This window comes from Fusarium falciforme, chromosome 3, assembly GCF_026873545.1.
Source record: "Fusarium falciforme chromosome 3, complete sequence".
NCBI classification, from domain to species: Eukaryota; Fungi; Ascomycota; class Sordariomycetes; order Hypocreales; family Nectriaceae; genus Fusarium; species Fusarium falciforme.
In genome coordinates, this window is record NC_070546.1 from 3,176,493 (window position 1) to 3,195,387 (window position 18,895).

Genomic DNA, 18,895 nt, shown 5'->3' on the forward strand with positions numbered 1-18,895 from the left:
TTGCAGAACTGGCGAATTGAACTGGTGGTCATGGTGGTGGCGGTGTCAGGAGAAATTGGCTGACAAGGGACCTCATCAAGCACTGAAGGACTGGTTCTTTGGAGGCCAGGATGCCACCAAAATAAAGTGGCTGAGCACTAAACGAATGAGCTGTACTTGTCTTGGTGTTGGATAGATATCTCCAGTGCTGATGGTGAAAATGGACGAATTTTCCCTCGCTTTGACACTGAGCTAAAGGTCCCAACGTTGTGTCTCTCCACATTTGAAAACTAGTCGCTCTCCATTGCCTTCAACTGATTTACGAGAAAGAGTAGGGTATTGGCTGGAATTTTGGGTCACCGACCACCGACTGCAGCTGCGACTCCGCCAGTTAGCTGTGATGGGAGACAACTCAGTTTCGCCGTGGAGTTCGGGGGCGCGGTCCAAGAAGCCGTCGACTCAGCACTATCCAAATATGCCGAGTCCGGGGTCGACAGGATTCAGGCCTGGGAGTCACTTGGGAAGCTAGCAAAGTCCAAGCTTGACGGCCTGGCAGGAACCAGGGAGATTCGCTTCGAGGTCGCCGTCATGGGATACCGGCGAAAGATAGATCTCTGATTTGCTTGCTACCAGAACCAAAGCTATTCTGCAACCCGGGTTCATCCCTTCTGGTGGCAACCCTCTCCCAGAATGACAGCTACCCCACCATCACTGACTGGGATGTCTTCCTCCGAAGCTGGCTCGTCAAAGGGCCGGGCTGTCATCCCAACTTGAACCGGTGAGATTGCGTACAACCAAGGCCCACCCTCTTCCCACAAGATGCTCTTCTTCTGGAACAATCCCTGCCACTCCCTTGCAACCAACGAAACATCCTCTGACAATAACACGGCGCCTGTTTAGAGTGTAGGGTCAGTTCCTGATTCAGCGCCCACAAACGCCGGGCTAGAACTTTAGAACAATCTAGCGAAGAAGCATCTCGCACCCCTGAAAGCTGCTCCCTCTTCCCGTCCAATCCGAGGGATTGCCAACAGCCCGGAGGCCCATGCTTGCGGCCTCCACCACCCCATCCCCAGTCTCTCCGGCGGTCTTCCGCGGCGAAATCCAGGTCTGCCCCAATATTGAGGAGAATCTTCCATCTGCAATGACACGTCCGCGAGAGACCGTCAGCTGCGACAGCAAAAGAACACAGTTATGAATACATAACGGTATTAAAACCCAATACCGTAAAACACCATAACCTAATTATTTTGACTTTTATGCTATAGAATAACCAGACAGAAAGGTGTATCCTATGTACAAGATGACGCTTTTCCAAGACGTTGGCATATTTATCTTGAACTCTGTGCCGTGACGTAAGTCGTCATATTTGATACACTGCCATCATGGTCCAGTTTCCAGGGGCTTAATTATGCCTTCAGCTTCAATCAGAACAGCCTTATACATTCAACGAGCCTACCCATCCCTCAAAGTTGCAACCGACTGCAACGGGTAGAGCCAGATACCATGAAACATAGTTTAGCCATACTCTACATCAACTTTTGCTCTTATTGGCAAGGCCCTGCGACAGCCTGCGATGGGCTAGGTTCTGCAACACATCCAGGGCGCGGTCGGCTGCACCCAGAACATGTTCAAACACCATGAAACTTGTCAAAAACACCGGATTGAGCACCACGCCGCTCAACCCATCCAGCTTGGGAGCGCAGATACCAATACAGCCCAAAGGCCACCATTGGCATCCTCCGCCCGATGACAGTTATGACATCGCTTAGCGACAGGACACGCGCGGCTAGACAGGGATTTAACCCATATCGTATGGGGCACGTCGTAAAAAAACTTGAGACACCAAGACGCCCGCGTCAGCTAAGATGGGAGAAATATTTCTCATCTAAACATAAGCAAAATAAGAGATAAATAAGGGAAATAATGATATGATTACTTTCTAATACTATTTAATTACTTATGATATTTTCTTAAAAGCCTTAGCCCTTAGACTTAGTATATTTTGCCGTACTAGCTGCAGAGGGTTGGCTTCCATGGTGTCTCACGTTTTTTAACGACCGCGTGTGGGGCAACCACGGCAGACGCGCTAGACGCAGCCCCCCCTGGTCTCCAATCAAATCATTCGCGCTTGCTGCTGGGGTCTCAGGTCAGTAAAGATGAACAAAGGACTTTCTGGTCGGCCAGCCCAGGACGTTATTGCTACAACTCTTCCTTCATGCTCTATAAGAACTGCTTGCCATCATGAACAAGAGGGTCACCAGACTTCAGTCCAGGCGCTCTCGCCCGGGACTACCACAAGAACCGCTGCTCAGTCCACCAGACACGCAAGAGAGATCGACAAAGCGGCAGCTCGACGACATCGGCCAGTCGCCTGCGAAGAAGTCTCGATTGACTGACACCCAGAAAGCTAAAGCTGGAGGTGAAGGGTCTGCTGAGGTCCGTACGACAGCATGCGCTTCTAGAGAGTCAAGTGCTAATGACATAGCTTGAACAGGCACCGGCCCTCCAGCATCCGAGACCGAAGCCCCCAGCCGTACCATTTCCCCAGAAGTTCATCGACCCCCCCATTCAACCCTCCGATTCGAAGCACAGGTTTATTCTTGAGTGGCTCGAATCCGTTGGCTGCAACCGAGATAGACGCTGCCGGTCAGAAAGCCATCTGCAACCTACACACGACAGCCCCCCCGTCCCACCGAGCCGTGCGAGATCGGCTCCAACAATGAAGAACACGGGGGACCCCAATGACTTGGCGTTTTCGATGCCCTCTTCAACCTGGAATCCCTCAAGGACCTTGGGTGACCGATCCAGCATTACTGGGACCGATTTAACGACGAAAAAAGTGGAACACCCCGATTACCTGAAGGTACACCTAGCTGGAAACGGCATCCACTTCAGCCTGTCTATTCCAGACCGCATCGACGGCTTGGTAAAGACAATGGGCCAGGCCCGTCATTCTCCCGGCCCATCAGAAGACCAGGTTCTGGGAGACGAAGATCTCGAGATCCTCAAGACAGCTAGATTGGAGGTACTGGTAGAAGAGTATTTCCTCGATTATGTATTCCCCAAGTTTCGATCGCCCAACCCTCTTGAGCGCATCCCCAGAGCAGAGATGTACAAGGACCACGTTCCTAATAGAGAGGATTATAAGCACGATGTCTGCCTCCCTAAGCCGGACGCGCTCTTTGGATACCGGAAGGACAACGCCTTTCTCCAGCAGGAGGACCTAGTGGGAACAATATCCGGAGAGATGACGGCAAATTCTCAGGGACTCAGATACCCTTTCCTTGTCGTCGAGTTCAAGGGCGATGGCGGCCATTGGGTGGGGGCGCGGAACCAATGTATGGGGGGTTCCGCAACTTGCGTCAAAATAGCGGAAAACCTCAACCGTCGATTGAAGCAGTGCACAAGCGCCGCCACTGTTGATCCGATCGACAGCGCTGTATTCAGCATTGCCATCCGCTGTACAGAGGCGCGATTATTTGTCTCTTGGAGCCAGGATGATCAGAACTACTTCATGGCGGAAATCGATAGTTTCCTCCTCCATCGTCCTAAGGATTACATTGAGTTCTATAAGTATGTACATAACATTGTCGACTGGGGCCGGGGCGAGCGGCTAAAAAGGATTCGTGAGTCCCTTGATCTCCTTCAGGAAGAGAAAAGGATTCAAGACAAAGAGAGTCAAGAGAAGGCTTTGGCTGCAGCAAAGTTGACGTCTGAGTCGATGCCCGAGGTAAGACGAAGCCTCCGGCTGCAGCAAAAGCGCGCACGCTAGAGTCTGATACCTCTGCCGGGAAACCTCGTCGATGTTGAGTTAGAGAGTGCGTGTTAAGCTATGTTTATTAGATTGGACCTTGTACATAGCTTTAGATCTCATTATATTATTGCAATCACTTACTGGGAAAACCTTGTGTAATTAAAAAAAGCTTTAAATAAGCACGTTAAAGCGCGAGCGTTTCCTGCGCCCAAGCTTCGCTCGAATAGTTCGGTCAAAAAGGTAAGAGTTACCAGGTAGCCTGGCATTCTTCCTCCTCGTCCTCTTCTAACCTTTGAGTATAGATCTTCTGAACCTCATCACAGATCTTCTAAACCTCATCATAGACCTTCTGGCGACACTTCAAGGCCAGGAGATTTATTTGAGATGGATTGTTACACCAGAATCCTAGACAGTGCCACAAAAGTGGCCCACACATTTGATACATCAGTAACACAGCCTGGCATGGTAAGGGTCGTTGTGGAAAAAGCACAAAGTGGTTGGCAAAAACTCCCGTTCTTTCAATATTTTCCAGATATTGATCCATGATAATGGTGAGATTGGCCGGAGATGTGCGTGCCTGATTATTAAGGCTTATGCCAATCATGGCTGGGATCCTGAAACGCCCTCCAACGTGACCAACTCCTCCTCTCCACCGAAGCTCACTCCGGGTACAACCATGAGGTACTGCGTCCTATGCGGAATCCCCATCACCCGATTACCCAATGAACCATGGCTTCAGGAATTCAGAGCCGGTGAGTGATGGTCACCCTCCAAGGAGCCAGCTACCTAACCCCTCTCAGTGTGGGTCGAGGCCACGCACTGGGACGACGTCAAGTTGTCCGGGGTCGGCATTTGTAATGAACTTGACCAGGTTGGCGTTGACTCAGTTCCGAGACACGCCGACAAGCGCTACGACGACCCTCTCGGCCCAGGACCCATGATTGACGTCGAGCTGCGGATATTCCAACTTGAGCACCTGATTCCTCCAGAGTACCGCGTCAGAGAGCCACAGGTGTTTTGGGGATGGGCATTTCACTCATCCTGCTGGGACTTACTCAATCAAACATTTGCACCGGATTTGAATCTCCTTTTTGGGGCCTTTCTTTCAGTTCCCATTGGCTTGGACGGTATCATCAATTGGGGTCATACCTATGGGGGAGCCGCGACATTTCGTCATAGAGGCTCGGTCTCAACCCTGATAAGTTGCTTTCCCGACTTTTTCTACATCCCTCCAGACTTCCGATCGGATCCTTTGCACCTCCCCGGTCTTACAGATGCCATCAAGAATGACCTTCGCCTCCAGGATGACCCTTCTCAGTGCCGCCTTGCAATTGCCAATCACTCTTTAGAGAAGGACATATTCTCCCGCCTAGCCCCTGAGCTCCTTGAACAGATCCTTACCCTCCTCCCCACTCGCGATGTGCATTCCCTACGCCTCGCGTCCCTGGTCTTTGCCACGCTGAACTTGTCAGCAACATTTTGGGCATCACGGTTCCGGCAGGGTAACCAATTTGAACACATAACCGAGGTTTCTCACAGCCCTCCAAAATCTTGGAAGATGCTATATCTTACCGTTCGAGCTTTGAGTCGCGATAATCCAAACATGGCCAGTCGAAGACGCGTCTGGAAGCTTGTCCAGTCCCTGCAAACAACGGTTTCCCAGATGGTGAATACCCCTTGCATTGGGTCCCCGCTGGAGAGTTGGTTCGAGCCTGTCATGCCAGCCGAGTCCCCCAAAGAAGAAGGCTTTTGGCAAACGGCAAAGCGCGGAATCATTGACCCAGAGGCGAGGTTTCACCGCGGCTGTCGAGTCTTGCGAGTCCGAACTCTTCATACTTCACAGCCGCTTCGAGTCCAGTGCGTGACCGTATCCCTTGTTCGTACAGGGATGGGTGTATTTGTGTCTGGTCTCATATTCATCCATCAAAATGGAAAACATGATGCTCTAGGATATATACACCAAGATCAAAGCGTCCCCATCCGATTTTCCACCCCCCAGCGTATACAGGGATGGCAACTAGCTCTCGATACGTCAGGTATCAGGTCAATCGCCATCATTACTGAGGATGGGACCGTTTCTTCCTGGGCAGGGGAGCCAGGAAACTTTCCAAAGTGGCACTTGGCGGAGGACGAAGGTATTACTGCAGTCCGGGCAGAATTCGACGTTGGTATCCCCCTTTGCCAACCCCCCTCCACGCTGGCTAATCTTAGCCCGCTCTATCCAGGCCCTCAAAATGGTTTCACTCAGCCGGAATAAACCTCGTGGTCTCCCGAGCAAGCATGAATGGCGAAACAGCCGTCTCTGGTACAATGTGCCACTAGATCATCTGTTGTTTGACGGAAACGACGAATACCACTCACAAGATACTTCCGGCCCCATCATCTCGACTGTCCTGTTTGGTGGACCCGAAGGGCGTTTCGTCTCAAGTCTAGTCGAGCTTGCCATTTGGACCTTCAATGGTGCATATATCGGGAAAATGGAATTCCTCTACGCCGATGCCTCGTTGAACCAACATCTAGGCGACATGGAGCCCGCTGGGAGCATCCCCCCAAGAGAACAGAGAGACAGTTACCAAAGAACCTCTATGGCGATTGACAGCGCTGGGGGTGAGGAGCTAGTAGGTATCGAGGTCAAGGAGATGTCGGGCTATGTAATAGGGTTGAAGGTACACCTCCTACGACTTCTCATTGACGCTCACTGACGCCACCGCAACATCCTACAGCTCCGAACAAATTTCGGCCGAGAGGTCACATCCCCTCAGCATCTCATGTCAAACAGGATCAGATGGAGGGCAATTAAACCAACCGGCTCAAAGGTTGTCGGCCTGTTTTCTACGCATGTAAGTTCTCCCTACCCTTTTGGCTTCATTTACACAACAGTGAACGACTAACTTACATCTTCAGAGCCACATATTTCAAAGTCTTGGCCTAATATCGACATCCCTAGGCGTGGAGGATGGCTGAGCTTATAGTGCGCGAATCAGGGATCTTCGTCCAGCATTCTAAGGCAAATACACGAGTTTCGTGTCACTAGACCATGGGTGTCTACCAGAGTATATAAATAGCCTGTATTGTCTAAAGTAAATCCAATTATGCAAATAAATAACCCCCCTAGAGCTATCACCAAGCTGGCATGTATGAAATGAAAGCTGCCAAACACTCTATGCAATATCTCTTCTTAGGAACACAGTCCACATATCTAGCGCTTCTCGATGCGCATCCCAGTAATGGTTGTATTGCTTATGAATCAGTCGATATCCCCTCCGCTCATACCACTCATGGTTGGTCGTCTACCGCCTGTTAGTTTGCAGTCCCTAACGATGTCACGAGCCATACCTTGGGTATCTGGCCAGTCTCCTCCAAGGCCATTTTGTTAGCACTATCCTTGTGCAGAGTGTCGAGTGCCAAAGTCTTGGCACACAGCGGCTCGTTGACAGCCATGGCCTCGGCGATATCCATGGCAGCACGGCCAATGCCTTTGCTCTGCAGGGCTTTTGAAACGTAAAAGGTCTTAATCCAGTAAACGCCAGTGTCGGGAAAGTCTAGGCCAAGATGGGCGGCCTCTACGTTTTCGTCATCTAGTGAGATGTGACCAACTGGATAAATCGGCTCTTGAGTAGGCGTGCGCGGCTTGGCTCGAATAGTAGCTGCGGTGTCGACTAGTGGAGTTTTCTCCTAGAGACTGATCAGCCATCGACTGGCATGAGCTTGGTGTATGAAGTGCGTACCGCTGGGAACTTGTCAAAATGTAACTGGAGCGACTCCTGTGTCCCGGGGTCCTCAGGTGATAATGTCTGTTCAAAGTTCAGCCCGCTGTCCAAGTTGAAATCGAGGAGGTAAAAGACTCACAATCCAGTAAATGCACTTGTGTCCCGACTTTTGCTTGTCACGCCACTTCTTCTCAACAAGTTCCTGGTTCCATCCGCACTGAACCCGCTGCTCGACGAGTCTCGCAACGTGCTCTGGGGATTCCGGGTCCCAGGGGACCAATAGGAGCCGATCTTGACGGGTTGCCAGAGACATGCTGAAAGTATAGGCCAACTCTTTCACTTGAGAAATAGGGCCAAATAGCGCAGTTACAATAATTTCTCGCAACCGGGTTTCCTTCAGTAAATGTAGCCGGCGAGTCTTGGCCACTTTGTCAGCGTGAGTCATTGGAAGGCACGGAGGATATTTTTATCCGCCAAGGGCGCGCCTTTTGACATTTGGTCCAAAATAGCGCAAGCGGAGGTGAATAAGGCTTCTCGGCCGCGTCGCACAGCATTTTTGGTGCCACAAGGTACGGGAATCGCTGTTTTAGCTTAGACACTAGGAGATTTTCCAAGCTTTGGGTTTAATAGTTTAAACCTGTCAATGTACATATCAAAGGGAACACCGCAGCCGGCTCGGATCTCGGATCCGAAGACGACAGGGTTATTTCTTAGCTCATCGCTTGAGTCAGGACCGGTTTCGGAGTGACATGGGCATCTTGAATCAGGATATGGTTTCGACTCAGGTCGGATGAATGAATTCTCAAACTGTATCGAGAATCGAGATGCGAATAGCCTCTACATAATACCAGCACCATCTGTAGGCAGCTAGGTCACGCGCAAACAACGACTGGCCAGGTCTTGTGCGGGGAAATGAGACAGCTTGGAGACGGGGCGATCCTGTGTGCTTCCCCGGACAAGCAAGACGCGCGGAATCATTTGATGCTGCATGTAATGTAACTGCTGACGAGCAAGGAGTGATGCCACACGAAACGAGCATCCAAGCAATGAGCAAGGTCAAGTCATTTTGGCTTCCAATTCAGGGAGAGGTATAGGGTGACAGACCACACCTCTTCCTGCTGAAGTCTCACGATGGCTTGCTAGAGAGTCAGGGACATGGCAAAAACCACCAGTAGTTGCTCAGCGACGTTCCGACGTGGGGTGATGATGGCCAGCGACTCTGGCTGAGGGTGTATTGAAGGATACACCACCAGGTTCCCCGCAGCTCTCGACCCAAGCGCCTTCGACATGGGGGATGATGGATGCGGGGCCCCGGCATTTTGGGGTTGGGAGACGGGATGTTGATCACTGTGAAATTTGGTGTTGATGTGAGCTTGTCTTGGTTGGAGAAGCCAGAAGAGCATCAACAGGAAAACAATAGGGAGAATGAAGAGACACCTTAACTCTCTCATAGTTCACAGCGTCTAGCATCTTTCGATCCCCATCTTCACGACGTTCGTCCCCAGGTTTCGGTACTTCAGCCCTCCCCCAGACTCTTTCATGCCGTCATGACCTGTTTTCGCGCCATGGCCTGATCCCTCACTCCACCTCTCCTGCGGAGAAGGCCCAAAAACTTGGAGTTTCTATTGGCAAAAAAAGCAATGACAAGTTCATGATTGCCAAGCCACTCCGCCTGCCCGGGGCCTCACTTAGCCGACATGCCCCGAATGCAGAAGACAATGCCTCAGTAAACAGGCCACGGTCAGTTCCGGAAAATTAACGTGTGTGGGCAGCTTCTTATAAGCTCTCAGATGGCCCCTCATTACTCCGGAATTGGAAAGGCTTTTCTAAAGTTTGTTGATCTTGGAGAAGCTCGAGTTAGCTTGTCTGTCTCACTTATACGCGACCACCTCGGCTTAACGACATTGCCGAGAATCAAAACATTCAACGAATCTTTCTTCCAACATCAACAACTGATATACAAACTCAGCATGCGGTACGGACTCGTCGCGCCGGCTCTTTGCCGGACTCTCGCCCGTAACCCCCGCATTGGCGTCACCATCTGTGAGCGGAGTCTGAGAAAACTCTCATCTATGCGCAGCGGCAAGCCTTTCGAGGAAGAGAACTGCGGCAACTACAACCCAAGGAACTTTTACCCTGCGCGTATTGGTGAGACTCTTGGTGGAAAATATGAGCTCATCTCCAAGTTGGGATGGGGAACCGGTTCCACTGTTTGGCTTGCGAGGGCTACATCTTGGTGAGCATCCTCTCGCATACGTCATCGTTGACTCTGACAGTCTCAGGCTTCCTTGGCAAAATGATCGCTACGTTTCTCTCAAGATCACAAATAACACTCCCGCCGTCCGAGCCGCGGCACGGAAGGAGCTAGACCTGACGGACCACATCTTCTCTGTCCCAACATCTCATCCCGGACGCGAGTACATCCGCGGCATCCTCGATTCTTTCGAGGTCGAAGGGCCTCATGGCACTCACCTTTGCATGGCCATGGAGCCTCTACGACAACCCCTCTGGATGCTGGGACAGCAGAGTGGCCTTACAAGCTGGGTTCAGCCACGCACCATCAAGGCTGTCCTACCAAGTATTCTCAAGTCACTTGACTATCTGCACTCTGAGGCCGGCATCATTCACACTGGTGAGTCTCACGTGAACCAACTCGTCCACACATCTTACTCAACCCTGTCAAAGATCTCAAGGGCGACCACTTCATGGTTCCTTTCGAAGATACTGGCGTTCTCGAAGAGTACGCCATCCGCCAGACAGCCAATCCAGCGCCCTGCATCCAAAGGAGCGGGCGCCCTATCTACGAATCACGCAACAGCTTCGGCCATCTAAGGGGAGACGTCACCTACGTCAAGCTCACAGACTTTGGTCTCGCCGTCCACGGTAACATGAAACACAACCATGACATCCAGCCCCGAGAGTACACCGCCCCCGAGGTGATGCTCCGAGCTGGCTGGACTTACTCTGCCGATATCTGGAACCTGGGCCTTGTGGTATGTACCCTTCCCTCTCAGCAATACAGCATATCTAACTCTGTCTCAGCTATGGGAGCTCCTTGGAGACGTCAACCTACTCAGCGGACGTATTCCCGGCCACTGCAACTTCTCCAACAAAACCCGCTTCGCCCAAATGATCCGCCTCCTTGGTCCTCCCCCTTCAGAACTTCTCGCCCGCGCCGACCGAGGAACTCTGTCCAAGTACTACAACGAGCAAGGCAAATTCCGATACCCCGAGCTCATCCCCGACGACATGTTCACACTCGAAAACTCAACGCCCATGCTTGAGGGCCAAGAGCGAGCACTCTTTATCAACTTTGCCCGTCGCATGTTGACATGGCTGCCTGAGCAGCGTGCTACGGCCAAGGAGCTGCTCGATGACCCTTGGCTCAAGTCGATCGGCCGTAATAGGCCCTGTGGGTTTGGATATCTCGAGGACACGCGCCTGACCTGAGAATGAAATGTCTCTTTTGAGCTTTGGCTTGGAGTTTGGTCTTGGGTTTCGGCGTTACGGTTTGGGGAAGGTTTAATGAACCATGCAAGAAATTGTTGCAAGATCTCCATCTTATCCTATTGGTTAGGAGATTCAGCCAGAACACGAAGTGTAATATTACTATCTCTTAGGTTATTCTTCCTATATGCCTTGATAAGTGCCTGGCTAAGAGTGAAATCCAATCATCAGGGCACCGAGGTCTTTTCTAACAGGGGTGCACTTGGCAAGCTACAACATTTAAATAAAGCATCCGAGTTGGAAACAGTTCATCTCACCTACCCAAAGCCTTTGTCAAGTATCGAGCGCAGCTAAAACAGTGGGCTTGGAAACACCAAGGACTCGTCTGTTCACTCAGTACATACCAAAAGGCTCGAAAACCTCCTTCGGGCTCCAGTCAAGACAAAGCACAAGCCATCATAAGAGTGACCTTGTAGTAAGTGACACCACACCTCTCCTGCAACTCTAGGCAAGTCCCGGCGCTGTATCTATTGTTAGTTCTTGACTCGTCAATCCAGCCCATTGCTTGCATGCAACTCCTTTGTTCCGCCAATTCATGGCCATCACATGTTTACTCGTCTTTGTTTCTCCATCCTTGTGGCGGCATGGTCAAGCCGCAAGGGCCAACACACCAAAAGCCGAGCTAAGCAACTTCTCCTCTAGTTTCTTTGTTCTACGAGACAGTTGCCTTCTCCCTTACTTGGTTCTTCCGGCAGGCCTGCAGACGGCTTGCTCTTTCACCCTTGGCTGTGCCATTCATGTTGGCCCTGGCATTTGTCTGAGCTCCCTAAATACGCGCTGTTTCCCGACTCTTTGACATCCAACACACCCAAACTCCCCTCTACCGTTTATCGAAATGTCTTTCATAGAAATGTGTGTCAAGGTGCCTACCGTGTCCTCGTCGACCTCTCGGCAAGCTGCGGAGGGAGTTCAGAGTGCCTCTCCTGTGCCTGCCGAGTCGTCGTCGTCGTCGTCGTCGCCTCCACAAGCCGGGATGCCTGCTCACAGGGTCCCGCCTCTCATCCGATTGCAAGTTTGGCACTTTTCCAAGGCAGGCAGAAACCTTGCATTCACCCGCTCCCTTACCGAGAAACTTTCCAAAGTCGATCTTCCGGGCTGGCTTATCCAACCAACAAATTCTGCCTCTGTTGGGAGGAACCGCAGGGATGAGTTCGTACCCGCCGTGGTGAGCATCGGTAACCCAAGAGCTTCTTGAACATTGTTGCTCATTCTCCTTGCCTTTTAGGTTGATTTCAAATACCAGCCCGTGTTCCGGGGGGGGCATGACACTGCCCCCGAGGAGCTCCTGCGAGTGTTCTTCCATCAGACTCTGCCGCCCATCACCCGAGACTTCTTCGATGAGACTGGCAAGGAAGCGCAGTGTCTAACCATGTTTCCTCTCGGCGAATCCATTGACCGCTACGCTATTACCAAGTACACACATGCCCGACTTCTTCAGGCCTTGGTCGTGGACCCCGATGTTGTGGCCGGAACCATGCAAGTGCCCTATGCCATTTAAAGACCGCTCATACTAACATAGGTAACCGTTAGCAATCAAATCTCCAACGTGGATGAATACACTCGCAAACTTGCCTACAAGCGCATCGGAGATCTTGCTGTCAAGGCTGTCCAAGGACGTGACTTGCAAGATGAGTGGCTCGCGCTCGGGACATGGCTCTCCTGGAAGGCTGTAACAGAAGGGGTAGCAACATTTCCGTTGTCTATGAGTTCAAATGCCCAGGCTAACCCTGTGCCATAGGTTGTCAGGGTAGTTTCCAAAAGCCGAAGGAAGACAGCCTACGACAGGTCTTCTGCCGCTTTCAAGTGCTATCAAGAGCTTGAAACCGCTATTGAGCTGGACTACAAGAAGCTTTTTGAGCCAGGCGGTGAGTTTAATGACAGTTCTCACAAACACATGCTCACTGAAATAGCCGTTGGAAACCAGGATCTGTATCTCAGCATCGCTCAGATGGCCATCGCTTTCCAGATTGTCCCATTCTACAGAAAAGAGCGAGAACAGTACCTAAAGCGGCTCTTCAGGACGACCACCCGCATCATCTGTCTCGCATCCCCTTTTGTGTCTTTTATCGCATGCGTTTACTTCTGGAACAAGCGTAAACAATTCGACGAGCTCGGTTGGGATTGGGCGATGGACAAGTGGGCTTATTGGGATCAAAGGTACCAGTACACGATCTACTGGAAGAACAGTATCGGCATGTTGCTCCTCTCGCTCTTGGTTGCGCTGATCAACTTTGTCGAATATCACTCGCTCAGATTCTGTAAGATGTTTCTCATTCAACCTTTATACCGCGTCACCCGCATCGTGTACTGACACGTCGTCTTTGTAGTCAACAAGAGAACCGACAGGAAGATCAACGATCTAAGGGTCACCCAGGGCGCCTTGGCGGCCAAGTTCTGCGTTCGGGTGCTCAAGATGCCGCCAGAGATCATGACCACGACCGAGCGCCAGACGGTCCTGTACTCTTTGGGCGTCAATTTCCATGATGAGACCCCGGAGACACAGCGCCGGTGCCTCGATGCGTTTCTCGCCAAGGTGGGTTAGTGTTGGGGTCACAGAGACAGAGAAGGGGGCTAATGGGCATGTTCATTTCTTGTTCCTGTAATTCAGTAACTTCGCTTTTGAGATTACGGATGGCTTTCGTGGACGACGAATAAAACGACGCTAGCTTGCTGAGGATATTTTACAATCGTGGCATGGCCGGAAAAATGGCAGAGAAACTCTACTCTGTATCTCTCCGACCGAGTTCCCTCTCTGAAGAACAACGTGGAGCTGACCTGTGACATCTAGATTCCCCAAATCTTCCCGTCCACCCGTCTGCCAGTCTTCCTCTCCTCTCTCGTCGCCATCATCATTCTCTTGATGACCTGCTGACTCACGTCCTCCCATCCGCTCACCTTCTCCCTCGTAGTGATGTCGAACCGATGACCAGCCCACTCCCCCTTCATGGGCAGCCTCACCCGTTCGTCTTGGGCAGTCTCCTCGCCCCAGGTGATGTAGCACAGCAGCACCTCTCCTAGGCTGTAGGAAAAGTTGGACCGGGCGAGAGCATCGTCGCTGATGAACTGCTTGGTCGTGAGGTTGCGGAGCACGGCTGGTCGGTGGCTGCTTGGGAAGTGGGGGTTGTGCATCAGGAGTTTCATCAAACGCTTAAACGGCAACGAAACCTCCTGCTTCTGGTCCAGTCGCTCACGCACATTATCGAGTGCTCTGCCCCATACCTCGAATGGCTGTTCCTTGACGAGGGATGCCAAGGTCGAGTGGTGACCCTCGGCCACGGCCTGTTCGCCCATTCCATATAGTGGGTTGGTTCCATCGCTGTCCCACTGGAACCTCTCCAGGACGGTCGCAATCTCGGGAGGGTAGCCGACAGCCCTTTCGCTGATGAGAATGAGTCGGTCGCCAGCCCACTGTCCGATGTCCTCCGAGATGGCTGCCTGAATCATGTGGGCGATGAGTCGGAAAAAGTAGCTGCAGGTGACGGAAAGGCAGATGAGGTCGGCATCGTGTCGGCATTCGTAGAGGAGGGCAACGATCAAGTCGATGACGTTTTGAGGGAGATTGACGAGAAGCGAGTCGTAGCTTGCGTACTGAGGTCAGTATTGTGGTCAACGGGGGAAAGGGTCAAACGCACTTTCTCTTCTTCGCGGGGATGGCTTTCTCGGCGGGGATCTGGAATCTCAGCCACGAGGGATTGGCCAGAAGTCCAACCAGCTGTTCGCCCGAAGTGCTCTTGAGGATCTCCAAAAGCTTGGGCTGGCCGATGTGGCGAAGCTTGCGCTTCTTATCGATGTTGATCAGCTTCCAGTCCTGGCCCATGGTGAGGTGGTGGTGACACAGGGAAGAGAAGGAGAGAAGAGGGTTGCCCAGGGCTAGAGGATGGAAATTCCGGAGGGAAAAGCAGGTGAGGTGAAGAGGTGAAGAGGTGAAGCAGCAAAACTGTCGTCTCCCCTTAGGTAATCGGCGCAGTGTGTCTCTTCACCCCGCTTCAGCTCGAGGTCAAGTCGTACAAATCGCACCTGCCGTTTCTTGAGCAACAATAGAATCGGCACCGTCTTTAACTCAGAAGGGCTTTTGTCTGCTCAGATGGAGGTACAAACATGATGCAGTGGTGAAAGGCGGAAAAAGCTGCTAGCAAGTGCCCGTCACTTGTTAGCACTGCCGAGACGTAACGTCCTTGGTACCACTTCTCTACCGCATACAATGCACCTGTTCCAAACATATTTCGATAAGATCGATACCAAAAGCACTCTGAAGAGAGTATAATCTAATGACTAACTGCATTAGAACATATCCAGGGAGGCCTCTAACTTTTCTCCCATCACACTCCGCGCCAACTTCCAGCTGGCAGTACCTCGAAATATTGGCGATACCTAGACACACATAAATGCACCTCTCCAACTAAATCAGCCCGGTTCCGCTCCTTTTCCGAATCTCCTCCCGTCGGATCGTCATCAAACACCACCCGGACCCAGGAGCCAGTGCCCGGTCGGCTCCAGTACAGAGCTGACGGCTTCGACCAGCTCCTGTATGACTGAAAACCAACACAACAATCTCCAACCGTCCTCTGCGCTCCATTCTCATAGTAAATATGCATCCCCAGGAGATCACCGTTGTCGTGATATACATCAACGCGGGCCATGTTCTTCAAGGGGGCCCATGACAATAACATGCCCATACAGCCGTTTAGGCCGTTCTGGCCCAGCCGATGGAAGATATGAGGTAGCGATCCTTTACTGATGGGGTAAATAGAAATCATAGGCCTATGGCTCAACGTCTCTTGATCGTAAATGAGCGCTTTGGGCGCCTTGCTGTGCCTCTCGCACGGGAGCCTCTGCTGAGGCCCAACATGGAAAATCCCAGCCAGTTTTGTCTCGAACTATTATACATTTAGAAACTCCATAACTTCAAGATATATGGGTCAACTCACCATAAAACTAAACCAATCTGCGCCTCTGTAGTCACCACTCAGGATAGGCATTGATAGAATCTCCTCGCCAGGTGGCAGTGGCACGTAAACTGCCATAGCACCAGGCGGAGGCTTTCCCAGAAGGCCTGGGGATGTTCGAGTATGGGCATGGATAGCCAGCGGAGCCCTTCGGGAGTAGCTTTTATATAAAAATGTCAGGCCAGTTCAGGTCGCAAGGTCAATGGTCTTTGGACGCGACGGATACTTGCTTCCAGGCTGAGACATGGCACACGACTCGAGTTCAAAGAAATTCGAACGCTCAAGATGGTGAAGAGCTTTTGGGGGTGTTGAAGTGTCCCACATTGCGAACCGTGCATACGTCTTAGTTGCGAGCCATGCGAGACCGTCCTGTCCGTCATTAGCTCGGCGTTACAGTTCTTCTCCCAACTTTTACACTACCTGGAAGTAGATCTCAACCTCGAAAGCTTTCATTCTCTCTCGTTCAGCGACGATAAACTTGGTCGAACCGCTTCGTTTTTCGCTCAGCGGTTCCGGGTAGTCAGCGAGAGCCTCCACCCTGCTGATGCCATGGTGATCCAAGGTGACCCGGGTGTAGTTGCTGTGTCCTTTTCCAAGCTTTGGGGCCTCGCCTCCCCGAGTCCAGGACCCAATATCAAACAGTTTAAACCAGCCCATCTTGGTTCCCTGTGGCATCGAGGACAGCTCCGTCCTTAGGGCCACCGCTCTCGTAAAACACCACAGCGGCGCTTCGCTTGAGTATTTTTGAATGATGACCAAGAGCTCTACAGGGAGTCTCGCCAGACCAGGGAGGTTAAGCTTGTTGCACGCCACAGTCAGGACATCGGGGGAAAACCCCCGAGGATCGGGAATACGAGCGTCTGGGTTATTTTCTCCCACCATGAACGAGCTCACGACTCTTCCAACGAAGTTTGGCCCTTTCTTTGCTTTCCTTGGAGATTTGAGAGCGGATATAAACTCGTAGCAGCGCTCGTGGACCTTGACACAAGGGAATTCATAATCATAGAGATAGGATCCATTCATGGTTGTCGGCACGCTCTCAGTGTCCATCACTTCCATTTTCCAGGGGCCAACCGGGTGGTTTTCGCAGGAGACTAGACACAAGTAAGCAAGATACCCGCCCAAGTACCATCAAAGTATGGGGCGAAGGGCCCTTGTGAGGATCACTTACGGACAACGACCTTGTTGAGCGAACGCCGAAACACCCCATGGCATATACCGCATGTTTGAGGCCTGAAACATTTGAGCAAGAATCTCGTCCGTAAGTGGGCCAAGAGCACTAATTCATTCATAGCTCGCGTTGTGAAACTGCGCGGTAAGTGATGGAAGTGTGAAAGAATAGTTTGTGGAAAGCGTACAGAGATGGAATGATTCGGGGCAATATGGGTTCCTAAGTATGACTCATGAGCTTCAATTCGGCCGTAAACACTGCCACATCTGCAATTCAAGAGCTTGTTGAGAAAAGGCGGTTTAAACTCTTAGCAAGATTCGTCTTTGGAGCTTAAGACGCCACCTGGTGTGAGCCAAGTTCGTGATGTTAGACGCCACAACTCGAAGAACACGGTCTTTAATTCAGAATCAACATTGGATGAAACGCCTTCCGACACAAAAACAGTGCTGCCCTACCTAACTCGATTTTCGGGCATCATTGCCGTACTTTTGCAATATTCTCCGCTCCCTGGCGCGTTCATCCGCAGCCCTCTTATCTGCCAAGGTAGGAAAGTCTAGCTTGTCCCAAACATCCCTCATTCTCGAGTCACCCAGCGTCACCGGGCGCGTTCTTCGTTCCCAAATATCCCTGTAGATGCCGGTCTCCTCGATGGGCTCCTCCGGATCCACACGGTTTCGATTCTTGTCATCTCCCAGTATTGGGAGAGGGCTCTCGGGCGGTGGGGTATCGGCAGTCAGAAAATCGATAAGAAGCTGCTTCTGCTCCGGCAAGAGCTCATAGATTCTGTAGGTCACATTATATCGATCAGAGATGAAGTAGACGGCATTTGGATCAAAGTCTGGCCTGCGTCGGTCAAACAGGACAACACCGCCTAGGATGCGTGACTCAGCCCAGTAGCCAACCATGTCTGCTGCACCATTTGGATACTGTTCGTAGTCAACGTACCACGGGTGCTGGAATAGGGTAGGGAGCGGCCCGTTTGGCCAAAGCTCCCAGTAAAACTCATCAGACTTGGGAGCCTGCCAGTCGGTGACGCCGTCATCCTTGTGAAGACTGGTGTCAAGCTGAAAGATAATGACAGCAATCTGGTGGATTGCAATGGCTATCATCTCGATGAGGGCCACCCTAAACGCTCTTGACCCCGGGGCAGCGGCCTGGTATGCAAGGAGAAGCTATCCATTGTCAGCGTTAAGTTCGGTCAGGTAACCATAAGGTATGGTGTGGATTGACTCACCCTGGAGTCGAACTCCAGAATCTGAGGATCAAACTCCTTGCGGAATTCTCTGGTCTTTTCAAGCACCCCTGGGCACAGCTCTCGGTGGGAGTTGTTGATAGGATGGCCATCTGGAGGACCACCACTCTCAGTATCCTTGACGACATCGGATAGGGGCAGCCCGTCGATTATTTGAGCATATGTGGTCTCTGAAATCTCAGTGGACAAGACTCTCGTGATGGCACGCGTGAACAGTTCAGCATGGTCACCATCGAGGCTGTTGATGGAAAGCTGCTTGAACCGAGCATCGTCTGTAAATTGAGTCGGCACAGCTTCAGCTGGCGAGCCTTGAGCGTCCCCTGAAGACATGATTTCCGTAAGATGGGATCTGAGGAAGAGTCTTGAGGGCGTTGGCTTGCGAAAGATGGGGGCGATGCTTTGGAGGTGACTTGGTAGTGGGGTAGAAGAGCGAAGCCAAGCTGAACCAAATTCAGGGTAAGAGCGCCAAATGTGATTCAGTCAGCGCTCGGGACCGGTGGCCCCATGATTGGGCCGTAAGCGCCAACGCTGTGGGACTGCAATCAAGGCAGCGCATTTCCTAGCCAATAGGGTGCA

At 51.7% G+C, this 18,895-nt stretch overlaps 8 protein-coding genes across 8 annotated transcripts; 4 read left to right on the forward strand and 4 right to left on the reverse strand.

Annotated features, from left to right (window-relative positions):
- Positions 1-2,220: 2,220 nt before the first annotated feature.
- NCS54_00426000 (Hypothetical protein) lies at positions 2,221-3,751 on the forward strand (the record flags this gene model as incomplete). The annotated part of the gene is made up of 2 exons (XM_053149803.1): positions 2,221-2,415; positions 2,474-3,751. 2 exons carry the CDS (start codon positions 2,221-2,223, stop codon positions 3,749-3,751), a joined length of 1,473 nt encoding a protein of 490 aa, XP_053005778.1.
- A 658-nt stretch (positions 3,752-4,409) lies between these two features.
- Positions 4,410-6,697, forward strand: NCS54_00426100 (Hypothetical protein; the record flags this gene model as incomplete). The annotated part of the gene is made up of 5 exons (XM_053149804.1): positions 4,410-4,485; positions 4,534-5,897; positions 5,959-6,399; positions 6,457-6,573; positions 6,638-6,697. 5 exons carry the CDS (start codon positions 4,410-4,412, stop codon positions 6,695-6,697), a joined length of 2,058 nt encoding a protein of 685 aa, XP_053005779.1.
- A 197-nt stretch (positions 6,698-6,894) lies between these two features.
- On the reverse strand, positions 6,895-7,756 carry NCS54_00426200 (N-acetyltransferase domain-containing protein; the record flags this gene model as incomplete). Its single annotated transcript, XM_053149805.1, has 4 exons — positions 6,895-7,023; positions 7,070-7,408; positions 7,462-7,527; positions 7,583-7,756. 4 exons carry the CDS (start codon positions 7,754-7,756, stop codon positions 6,895-6,897), a joined length of 708 nt encoding a protein of 235 aa, XP_053005780.1.
- A 1,519-nt stretch (positions 7,757-9,275) lies between these two features.
- Positions 9,276-10,893, forward strand: NCS54_00426300 (Protein kinase domain-containing protein; the record flags this gene model as incomplete). The annotated part of the gene is made up of 4 exons (XM_053149806.1): positions 9,276-9,679; positions 9,726-10,075; positions 10,129-10,436; positions 10,486-10,893. The coding sequence occupies exons 1-4, from the start codon at positions 9,414-9,416 to the stop codon at positions 10,891-10,893; spliced, it is 1,332 nt and encodes a 443-aa protein (XP_053005781.1). The 5' UTR covers positions 9,276-9,413.
- A 907-nt stretch (positions 10,894-11,800) lies between these two features.
- On the forward strand, positions 11,801-13,492 carry NCS54_00426400 (Hypothetical protein; the record flags this gene model as incomplete). The annotated part of the gene is made up of 6 exons (XM_053149807.1): positions 11,801-12,115; positions 12,176-12,430; positions 12,470-12,619; positions 12,689-12,815; positions 12,861-13,208; positions 13,278-13,492. The coding sequence occupies 6 exons, from the start codon at positions 11,801-11,803 to the stop codon at positions 13,490-13,492; spliced, it is 1,410 nt and encodes a 469-aa protein (XP_053005782.1).
- Positions 13,493-13,734: 242 nt separating this feature from the next.
- NCS54_00426500 (Hypothetical protein) lies at positions 13,735-15,050 on the reverse strand (the record flags this gene model as incomplete). Its single annotated transcript, XM_053149808.1, has 3 exons — positions 13,735-14,530; positions 14,583-14,820; positions 15,011-15,050. The coding sequence occupies 3 exons, from the start codon at positions 15,048-15,050 to the stop codon at positions 13,735-13,737; spliced, it is 1,074 nt and encodes a 357-aa protein (XP_053005783.1).
- A 1,032-nt stretch (positions 15,051-16,082) lies between these two features.
- Positions 16,083-16,919, reverse strand: NCS54_00426600 (Hypothetical protein; the record flags this gene model as incomplete). The annotated part of the gene is made up of 2 exons (XM_053149809.1): positions 16,083-16,265; positions 16,317-16,919. The coding sequence occupies 2 exons, from the start codon at positions 16,917-16,919 to the stop codon at positions 16,083-16,085; spliced, it is 786 nt and encodes a 261-aa protein (XP_053005784.1).
- Positions 16,920-17,522: 603 nt separating this feature from the next.
- Positions 17,523-18,649, reverse strand: NCS54_00426700 (Hypothetical protein; the record flags this gene model as incomplete). Its single annotated transcript, XM_053149810.1, has 2 exons — positions 17,523-18,239; positions 18,302-18,649. The coding sequence occupies 2 exons, from the start codon at positions 18,647-18,649 to the stop codon at positions 17,523-17,525; spliced, it is 1,065 nt and encodes a 354-aa protein (XP_053005785.1).
- Between the last annotated feature and the right edge of the window lie 246 nt (positions 18,650-18,895).